Raw genomic sequence first — 11437 nt, 5'->3', positions numbered from 1 at the left:
ATGAAAACTCCCACTGACTCTGTTATTCCTTGTTTGCATCAAAGATGGGAACCTCTCAGAGACAGCATCTCACTACAGACAGGGAATGTTAATGATGGAGAATTGGTAAGCATTTACAAAAACCTTTGTTTGTATGTGCAGAAGGTAAGAACCTTCTTCAAGAAAATGCCTTTGCCTCACTTATAGGAGTTCTCATTAATAAACCAAACAAAATCTGGCCCTTAACAGAAAATACTTGTGAGGACTTGAAATATAACAGTTATGGACAGTGAGAAATACTGCTGCACCATTATGAGAATGCTTGATTAATTGTTGTTCCGTGTAGGCTTTGCTTAATGGAAAGGACATTTGTGACGACTCTGTGGTCCTATTAAGACTAATTAATTCCTTCTCCAGATGAAATGAAGACTAATTAGACTCTAATATTAATTTCCTATTTGTCCAGAACCACTAATTTTCATATCACCCTGTTGCAGCCTACATTTGTATGTCTGTGCTTGCTGCACATCAGTGTTTGTCTGTGTCGTGGTTTAACCTCAGCCAGCAGCCAAGAAACCCTGCCTCCTCCCCGTTCTTCCCCCCCCCAACCCGGAGGAATGGGGAGGAGAACAACTAGAGTAAAATACGTGGGTTGAGATAAGGACAGTTTAATAATAATACAGAGTAGAATGAGCTACAATGCTAATAGATAATGAAAAACCAAAATCAGTGATGCACAATACAATTGCTCACCACCCGCGGACCGGCGCAACCCAGAACCTCCCCCAGGATCGGCCCCTTCCTGCTTGTAACACCGAGCATGACATGCCATGGTGGGGAATATCCCTTTGGCTAGTTCAAGTCACCTGTCCCAGCTATGATCCCTCCCAGTTTCTTGTGTATCTTCTCACTGGCAGAGCATGAGACACAAGCAAGAAAATGTCCATGGTTTATGATAAACACAATCCAGCAAAACCAAAACAACAATGTATTATCACTTCTGAATTCAAAACACTGCACTACACTAGCTACTGAGAAAATTAACCCCATCCTGGCTAAAACCAGGACAGTCTGACAGGGTGGCAAAATGACATAAGACAACCATAAACATAAGCTATTAAAGTGTGCCAGAGGGGCTAGTGTGAAAGGAGCACAATCCCAATCGTAAGAGTGGCACTCAGGCCATGAGCTACACATGGAACTAGGCACAAACTGCATCTCCACAAACTCTCAAGACAGAGCTTTGCAGTGGAAACAAAGGTTTAGATGCTGAACCCTCATGTGTCACTCAGATACTGTTCAAGTGGTTTTCAGTACATTTATTAACTTCTCTGTTGAAATAAATTACTGATACCTTCATGCTAGTCCCACTGTTAACAGGCTGAAGGAATGCTTGCTTATCCCTGTTTCTCTCATATGCTTTCTTTGCCTCCTCAATTTCCCTTCCTCTGCTTACTTCCCTTGACAATGCAAAACTGGTTCTCTCCAGAAAGCTGCTGGGTTCGGTGCACCATCCCCAGCCATCACCTTGTCTCTGACAGTCTTCAAAGTCAGCTGCACCTCATTTACCTTGTTCTATTTCTATGGCTCATACTGTACTCTGCTCTCTCAGGCTTTCATGTGCTTCACCCTGATGTGCTTCCCTGCAAATGTCTATTTACCTGGTTCTCCAGATCATGTTTTCCACCTGCTTTTGTGGTACTGTTTACAACTCCCATCCTAACATGCTGGACTGCATCTCACACTGCTAAACATTGAATTCCTTATGATAATAGTCCTTGACCTGTCACTCAGGTCATGAAACTTTCTCATCTCACTGTCCTCTAAACTCAATCCCCATGTTCCTGCATCACCTGAGCAACTGCCTCCACTCCTGTAGATTCCTTCTACTCTCTTTACTAACAGCATGCTAATCCAGCTATTTCTCAAGTGTTTCAACCAGGCTCTCTTTCTAAATGTTTCATAATTTTCAAAATCCAGCATCCAAAACAAGTCTGATCATCTCTTCTGTGATTGGCACTGCTGCTACTCACTCTTCCTCCCACACTCCTGTTACTGGCAGTGGCAAAACTGTCTCCTCTGACCTGGGGAACCATCTCTATTCCACTTCGGCACAAATATTCTGTCTGTGTACGAAATTAATACTATTACTTCTGATCTCGGTTTTCCCTTGGGCCAGTGTGAGAGTGTTGCCTTATCCCATGTAACCAAACCCTTTGCTTTACTTTAGCCACACCTCTGACATGCACAGCACCTGCTGCAGTGCATGCAGAAGTTTAACAAGAGTCTGCAAATTTCAGTGCTAACTAATCCTCATTAGTTGTTACTCTGAACAGAGAGTAGAAGTGCTACCACCTTTAACACATTTAAGTTGTTTCTTCATAATTATTTACCATCTTCACCAGTGCCATTTTGGATCTGTACAATGCTTCTTTCACTCTGAGTTGACTGTGAAGTCTGTAAACGCTTTTTGCCTTCTGTATGTCTGAATACTTCTGTCACACCTTTAATTGATAACAACAGAACAGTTGAGTGCAAACAGTAATAAAGTGGTTAAAATTCCCTTTCATTTGAAAAATTAACACCTCAACAAAGACTTCTCTGTGAGAAAAATACTGTCCTCCAGAGAATGGGACAATCTGATGCCCCTAATACTGCATAGGAAAATAGTTTTGGGCTTTTCTCCCATGTTTTATTATCTTCCAACATTAATAACCAAAAGGTACAGAAAATCCTGCAGTTTCTAAACAAGTTTTAAATAAATCTTTTTCTAAAGGTCAGCCCCACAAAGTTACCTCAAAACTGTTTCCTGTGAAAATAAATTACAATTGGTTTTGCACGGGAAAAGCAACTTCACAGGAGCTTTGGGCTCTGCAGGTGTCCCGGAGGCTGTCACAGGAGCACTGCACCTGCACAGGCGCTGGGGACTCCTGTACCGGACGTGGGGAGAAAACCTTCCTTCTCTATCTCTTGCTTATGACTAGGCAAAAGGCTGCAGGGCTTAATGGCAAGCCTTTTCTGTTTATTCCTGTTTGTTCTCTCCCTCTGACGATTCCTATTTTGTTCCTGTTGTGCTGTAGCTCTCCCTCTTATCAAAAAGCCAAGGGTATTTGTCTGCCCTGTGGCTGAAATGGAGCACTGCCCTAAGGCTCCTCTGTCAGTCCTCTCTGCAGTAACTCAGTCTGGTGTCAGACTGCCCACCCTGCTCGACAGTGACCTGTCCCCAGCTAACCTGCCCTGGCTGTCGGGGCGTTAAGTGCATGTGGGACCATTTCTGTTAGCTGCAGACACAGTCTCTGACTATCTTTACAAACTGGTCTCTTCAATTAATTTACAGATGCAAACCAAGTTTTCCTTGGTGAAATATCCTAAACAGCTCACCAGTACCACTTCATCACAAGTGACCTTCACTGAGGATGCCACAGACAATAATCATATGGTGAATCTCATTTTAACTTGCTATTTTCTATGGGTCCATGCATTTTTACACCATGTTTTTGCTTTGCCAATACTTAAGTTTTGGTGCTTTATTTCGTTATACAGAGCTATATTTTATATATCCTCATCTTCTTGGGAGACACAATAATTCTGTTGCTTTTAATTAAACACTAGCACTTCTGCCAATTCTTCATGAATTAATATACCCAATACAATTAACATGTGATTAACCTAGGTCAACATATTCTTGAAACAGAAAATCTGAAGCTTAAATGCAAGAAATTTTTGCTTTCAAATCGTATCTGACTGTTTTAACAGACTAATGAGCACAAAAAGATGCTTATGAATAGTAACTGAATACCTTGCCCTCCCTGTCTCACAGTATTTCCTGATATGCTACTTCATAGCAACACTTCATACAATGACCCCAAAGGCTGTTTAAAATAAGTCTCTTTACTACACTCAAGGCCTAGTTGGTTTTGCACGTGCAAGCGCCATTCCACTAAAGCTCAGTATACTGCTGCACGTCATGGTATGCATTAGTTCTGTGAGATGGAACACAGCTGCTGGAAATTCCTGCTCTGTTTGACTGTTCGCAGAAAACGTATCCTTGCTTCTCATAGCAGAGGTGTAATCACAAGCTAATGATTTATGCCAGGATCGGTAGCTCAATTTAAAGTAGTGAGGATATGACAGGCAGACACAGGAATAGAGGGACAGGAGACCAGCAGTGTGGTGCCGCTGCCTGCTGCAAATTGCCTGCTGTGGATGGGGAAGAGTGATGTAGTGGAGGAATGGGATTGCCTTATGGCTGGGTGTTTGGCCCTGCAAGGCCAAGAAGCTCATACATGCACTGAGGAGCCTGGAATCCAAAAGCCAGTGTCCACAGGAGCACAATGTCCCCAGAGACAATGTGGTTTTATATGAAATGGTTGCAACAATGAAATGCACTCTAGCACTGCACTGATGATCACCACCCCCACTCTACATGGAGCAGACTTTGTTTTCTGAAGCTGCCAATGGAGCAAAAGGTTGGCAACTTCTGTGCTCACCTGCGGTTTTCCTCTTAGAAACGGTGCTGTGTACTGCCATAGTGGACATCTCACTGCCTCGTCTGCCCTGGGTTAGCACTGCTCTCTCTGACATTGGGTTCGTGTTGGACTCTGTAGTTCCTATGCACTGCAGCTGGACATTTGAATCAGACACTTCCGGGAGAGCTGAAAAAATGGGAGAGCAATCAAAACACATAAGGAATTTTGAAACAGTTCTATAAAGCAATCTGTTAGCTAAAACTCTTAGAAATTCTCTCATGAATCAGTCAGAAACAAAGAAATAACCCCATAAAATAGATTTGCCCATGCCACCATGAAGTCTAAACCTGAGAATAAATTATGTTCTAAAAAGTCCAAAAGTACTGGAAAATCTTATTCTAAAAATAATTTTCTGCTTGTAACTAACCACATCTAATAGACAGAATTGGTCATTTCTCCAGGCTAATGGGCTGCTTTCATGTACTAAATCCCAGCTCTTCAAAGGTGGTTTGTTTGTTGTCTGTATCCATGCACAAGGGTAAGAGCAGCACACATCTGGCACGCAGTGGGAGATCAGGGTGCTGTCCACAGGATGTGAGGCCAGCAGTAACTCTCTTTGGAGGACTGCAAAAATATATGTATTCACCACTTCTTATTCAACAGTCACTTTACTATTTTTCTTTTCACTTACATGCTGCTTGATGCCACCACTCTCAGTAGCTACTTGTGTTTTTATCCTGCCTGTTACCTTCATGAGCACACAGCACTCTGGGGCATCCCCACAGCAATTCTTTTTCTCTGCATCCAACCCTCTGCCCTCATTCCAGAGAGGAAAGCTGTCCCATGGGCACATGCAATGCTTCTGCTCCCTGCACAGACAACCGCAAGTGCAGCATTTCCCCGACACGTCCTCAAGCTTTGAAAACTTCCACCCCACCTCAAAATCAACTCACTGGTGTTGTATTCCTAAAGAATTATTGAAATATACTGGGACAGTCCTGGAAACAGAATTTTCATACAGAAAACTAACTGATGTTCACTGAGGGCTGATTGTCCTTTCTAGTGTCTAAACCTAGTAATTAATGTTTGCATTTTAACGATGCACAGAGGCTTATGCTGAGGCTTAGGCAGATTTATCTGGTTTTTGCACTAAATGCTGGCTATTGTAATGCTTGTTCACTAACACACAGATAGGGAGAAATAATTCATTACAGCGCAAGACATAATAGCAGAATATGAGTGTAAAAGACACTTTAAGAGCATACAATACCTGTTTGTTCAAAAAGACATTAATAATTGGGTCCCAGACAGTGGCTGTCTGGAACAAGAAGGCTGGAATTGCTGCCAGATGAGATCCAGCTCAACGGAGGGGTGTGCAGTGGATAGCGAAGGTGACGTACGGCATCCAGCAGATCAGAAAAGCAACGATCATAACAACAACCGTTCTAGTCACTCGTCTTTCAGGTCTCTGTCTGCTAGCTCCCAGCCTGCCCTGTGTGTTTGACACCTTTAAAGAAAAGATAAAAGGTTCCAGAAGACAAGCAACAAGGCCTCCAACCAGTGACTAGTGAGCTGGCAAGTAATCTGCCATGCTAGAAGGAAAGGTCTGTGCTTCCTGAGTGTGGCAGCACAGGAGGATGCTGCCACTGACCACAGGGTGTCAAAGCTACTGCTGAGGGACATGAATTACCATATATTGGCACTACTAAATTTTCTTTTGCTAAAGTATCTTTATATTTTTATTGTCAAAATGAGAGCAAAAAGCAACTACCAGGCCAATCTCTGAGTGGAATCTAACTGCAGTCAGCCATACCACTCCCAAGTTAGCTCCAGCCAAGTCATGAGGATGGCACGGGTTTGCTGTTCAGCCTCACTAAAGCTCATCTAGCTCAGTGCTAGATGATGATGGTGCTTGCCCACCCCCAGGCAGTACAGAAATTTAAATTCTATTTGTGAGAAAAGTAATCCTAATGATTTTAGTCAAATCTGAGACAAGATTTGTCCTCTATTTAGAATGCCAAATAACAGAATACAATGACCCTGACAGAATGAGTGACTGGCAGTTATCTGATAACAATAAGTTGCCTCTAAAAATATGAAACATAAATTAGAGCTACATTTCTGGGTGATGCAACCTGCCATGCATCACTAACTTCAATGGAGCTACCTCTGCTTACAGCAGCCCTGCATCCACACAAAGCCTGGTAAAGCCAAACTCCTTGGCTTGTGGGAAAGCTGCCTAGTAAGTATTTGCTCTGTGTGAGCAGGAGCAGTATGCCTCCCTTCCCCTTTTCTGGTCTTTGTGCAATGTGTGTGCTGCTGTCCTGGCAGCAGACTTTACTACACCAGAACAATGCCACGCAGGACCAAGTCTGCAATGCGGCAACCATGGGGCACAGCAGGCAAAATCTGGGAATACAGCTGCTTGGGACCACCAAGACATCAGTTCTGGTGCTGGGGCTCTGTGTTCGCCATAGTCAGAGTTTTGAAAATGTGAGCCACGTCTGTATGGCAAGTCATTATAGATTTACAGAATATGGTGCAAGTAGTTGGCTTTTCGGAGCCAAAGGCCAGGACTGGCACAAGACAGATGTTTACAGCTACATCACTTGTGGTCAGGCACCCTGAGGCCACCCCTGTTCCCTGGCTGTGCAGCCTGCCAGGTCACTGAGCTGTGAGGGAAGCATGAAACAGACAACTTACCCAGAAATGTGACTGTTTTAATAATACAGTGATTTTTTTTCTGGATAACAGAGAGAGTACTGCTTTGCAGTAAACAGAAATACCAGTATTGCTCCAGAATCTTTTTCCAAATAGAAATTTTCCTATTCTATTGTCTTCTTTTTCACTTTCTGCAGATTATCCTTTGGATCAGGTCAATACAGCCATTAAATAAAACTCATAAGCATTTCTCAAGTCTTTTAAATGTTTCCGGACAATCAAATGTTTTATTTACTAAACAGTGTTCTAGTATTTATGAATGCTGCATCCTATTCTGCATGTAAGTGTAACAAAGTAGTATCTAGCACACTTAAAATTTACAGCTGCAGTCATTCTAACCTACATTCTGACTTGTCTGGTTTGAGTCTTAAGAACTGTCATGGAATTGAAGTACAATTACAAATAAACCCATACTGGGTCATTCAGTTTCTTTATTTATGAGGCAGACATTCCTTCATTTGTATGCTGTTTGAGTAAAAGATGTACTGATAAGTGACACAAACTGCAAACTTTGAAAAACCACTTCTAACCATCACATGAATCTCTGTGCTACGTAACAAGGGATGTCACTGAGTGTGTTTGCTGCCTGCAAACCTGATCTGCTTATGTCTGATCGTTATAGAAAAATCAAATACAAAAATCCCAAATGTTTGCATACATACACATTTTGAATTTACTTATAAATGCTTGTTCTTACCTTTCTCAACTTCCGCACCAGTTTGCCATAGGATATCAAAATCACCAATAAAGGCACTACAAAACATGTGGTGAAGAATGCAGTGATGTACAAATGGTCAGCATAAGCTCCTGAGTACCTGCATAAAACACAAAATGCATTGCATCTGTATTACTAACATGTTCTTATTGTTTTCTTGAAGTATTAATTTTACTCTTCAAAGCTGTCGGTAGTATTTTTGTGAACTGCTTTTATTCAAAGGGCTTCTTTACAACTCTAGTCGTATCACCAGATGGAGCTCTGGGCCATCTCACTGCCCTTGGGCTAGGACAGGATTCCATAACCATAGGTACAGAACCATAAGCGTGGGGCAGATCAGATGGAAAGGGGCATGCAGTCCAATCTCCTGCTCCAAATGGAGCCAGCTATGGGGTCAGACCAGCCTGCTCAGAGCCTTGTCCAGTTTTCTGAAAAAATCTGTCTCCCTATCCAATTTGACACCTGACAAAAAGCACAAGGTATAGGGTGGTTATTTCCATTAGAGATGGAATCTCTAATATCCTCCCTTTAGCAATTTTTGGTTTTAAAACTGTTCATGGAAAATTTTGCTCAATTTTATTACAACTTCCTTTACACCCGTCTGTTTCTTTGCCATGCTCTGTGAGAGTGGCCTTACCAGTTAGGCTCACAAGTAGTTCCAATCTTACTGGTCGTGTAACTGCTGCAACCCATTGTTGGTGGAATGGTCCAAATGAAGGAAAAGGTTCACACAAAGACAATACCTAGGGCTGCATGCTTCCCTTTCAAGCGCACATTTCTCAAAGGGTGGCAGGTCACAATGTACCGCTCAAAAGCCAACAGAGCAAGAGACCAGAGAGAAACAATGCCTGTAGCAAGTAAACACAGACACAGCACCAAAAATTGGGTACATTCACTGAAAAGCAAATACCATCCCAAATCACAGAACTGTCTAAGTTGAAAGGCATCTCTGGATGTCATCACAACCCCAGGCATGGTCCATACAGCATGCTGTCCAAGACCAAGTCCAGTTGGGTTTTAAGTATCTCCACAGATGGAGACTCCACAACCACTCTGGGCAACATGTGCCACTGTTTGACCACCCATCACATCAGACACCTATTCTATTGACCCAAGTTACGAAAAGATGTGCAATTTATGTGCATTATTCTAATATTAATTAAGAGCATAAGAATTTCATATTAGTCTAGTTAGTCAGTCTACAGTATAATGGCTACAAAATCAAGCAGCTAATCAGGCCAGTTAAGTGATGATAACTTACATTTTTCATTCAGTTCTACTCCAAAAAGCTGCAAATTATGTGTAGCAACCAAATTAACCAATTAAGACAGATCTTCAAAATGCTATCTTTGCAAAAATGACCTATTTCAGACTGTCATAAACCCACAGACAGCTGCCCACAAAAACAATCTATCAGTTTATTAGGCACATATCACCTGGATGGCCACCCAAATCCTGAAACAGCCTGATCTTTCTTCAGGGGACACGGCTTACATGCCACTGACTGGTTATGAGCACTGTCCCTCACTGACATTCCCTCTGTGTAGCTTAACCAGGCAGAAAGCAGCTGAGGGAGTCCTCTTCAGGCTGACGGTCAGCACAGTGTGATTTAGGGCAGTGAGGAGAGTTACTGGCTGTCCTTATGCAGCTTCAGAAGCAGGGACAGGAGTGTGCTGGTTTGAAAAGCAAACCGGTGAGAGACGCTCAGTCAGAAGTACAATTTAATATGAACAACACAACAAAACAACATAAATGCAACAGTACAAAAAAAAAACACCTGACAGAGTCAGAAATTAACCTGACAGAGTCAGAAAAGTAACCTGACAGCCTGTCAGTCAGGATGTAGTAGTAGTCCGATTAAACGGTGGCTGCAGTCCTCCTGGAGTGATGGGTTTGTTGGAGCAGTGATCCCGCAGATCCGGTTCTCTCCTGAAGGTCCAGCAACAGCTCTTGTCCTCTGGGAATCCAGCAGGCAAAGGGCTCCCTGTGCTGGTCCAAACCCCAGCTTATAACCCTGTGAGCATGTTTGGCTCCCCACCCCTGGGGTGAGTCACCTCACCATGGGACAAGGGATAAGGGTCACTGGGAGGATGTGTCATGCATGGGTCCTTGACAGCCCGTTAATCAGAGACAGCCCCCTGAGGGAGCCATCAGGATTGCCCTGAGGGAGGGACAAGGTGATAACGATCACTGCCCCACCTTGCTTTAACAGCCTGTGGAGATGATAATAGAATACATACCATGGATACCCCCCACACTGCAACCCAGGACAGGAGGCAGGAATGGGTATCTGTCTCAGGTAAGTAGATGTCCCACTAAACTAATTTCCTATTTTGTGTGCAGAGGTTTATTTACACAGAGAACTATGTGGTGAGGATTTTTCCTTTAGAGTACTGCTAATATTTTTGGTAGTTATTGAACAAAGCCTCAGAAAACAATCACAAAAAGCTGTAGTGTGCAGAGTGACTGTTACAGGTGACTGTCACTGCTCCTCCACCTCTGCAGGGTAGCAAACACAAGAGGTTTCTGTGCCCTGAGGTCTTCCAGATTACGAGCAGCCACTCACTCTTTTTCTCTCTCTCTTATTCATCCACACATGCACACACCTAACTACAAATACTGAAAAGAGTTACGAGCAGGGATTTTTTTTCCTGAAATTGTTTTACCATAAACCCCACAACACTGTTACTCCATTAGTAAGCTCTTTCTCATTATATGAAACATACTCAATGGTCACTATACATGTGACAGGCCATGTATATGACAGAGGCATTTTTCACTTGCACGTGGGTTCCCCTGCAGGATGCATGTAACTGGGGGATTCAGAGGCATGCAAAGTCAGGGACTTGGCGAGCTGCAGTAGAATACATTGAAGTAAACTGAAGGAAAAGAACATACAATCACGAACAAATCAAGCTTACCAAAAAATGCGACAGCAAATCCTTCCAGTACACAAGCCCAGCATCCCATATAAAAATAACCTTTTAGATCTGTTAGAAAGCTGATGGTGCCACTAGTCAGCGAGACCAGGAAATCAGCCACAGACAAATTGACTATAACATAATTGATAGGTTGTCTCAATTGCTTGAACTTAAAAGTTACAAGGACTACAGCAAGGTTCTCAGTCACCACCAACAATACCGCTGCCAGAAGCATGAAGTGCCAGGGGTGGATGGAATCCAGGGGATGACCGAAGGGATCCCGGACAGCAGGACTAGAGGAACTGGACAAGAGCGACTCATTTTCAAGTGCTTTGACTGCATCCAATTTTTTTTCTCAGTAGCAAAAATTGTTTTATATAATACTGGAGTTTCTAATCTGGAAATAATACTCAGGATTAACAGGAGAAGTTTGCTGTCCCCAACAAAATCGTGAACAAACTCTCCCTGCTCCCGCTTTCCAGTAGCAATCCAGGAAACAGTGTTGTTGGAGCAAAGTTCAGCGCTGTAGAGTGAGAACAGTGTGGGAACAGGGATGAGCAAGAAAATCTCTCAGAGCAACTTCTGCGCCTCTCTGCCCCCGCAGCTGTGCCGTGTTCGAGCGGAGCCGGCGG

The 11437-nt window shown here is 43.1% G+C and overlaps 1 protein-coding gene across 1 annotated transcript; it reads right to left on the bottom strand.

Moving 5' to 3' along the window:
• Positions 1-4401: 4401 nt before the first annotated feature.
• LOC103799671 (opsin-VA-like) lies at positions 4402-11159 on the bottom strand (the record flags this gene model as incomplete). Its single annotated transcript, XM_009072010.1, is given in 6 exon segments — positions 4402-4595; positions 4598-4634; positions 5719-5955; positions 7867-7984; positions 8522-8732; positions 10806-11159. Coding segments are annotated over 6 exon segments (1151 nt in total), but the record flags the coding sequence as incomplete, so codon positions are not given.
• Positions 11160-11437: the final 278 nt, after the last annotated feature.

This window comes from Acanthisitta chloris, unplaced genomic scaffold, assembly GCF_000695815.1.
Source record: "Acanthisitta chloris isolate BGI_N310 unplaced genomic scaffold, ASM69581v1 scaffold45063, whole genome shotgun sequence".
NCBI classification, from domain to species: Eukaryota; Metazoa; Chordata; class Aves; order Passeriformes; family Acanthisittidae; genus Acanthisitta; species Acanthisitta chloris.
This window is presented reverse-complemented; position numbering and strand designations above follow the sequence as displayed.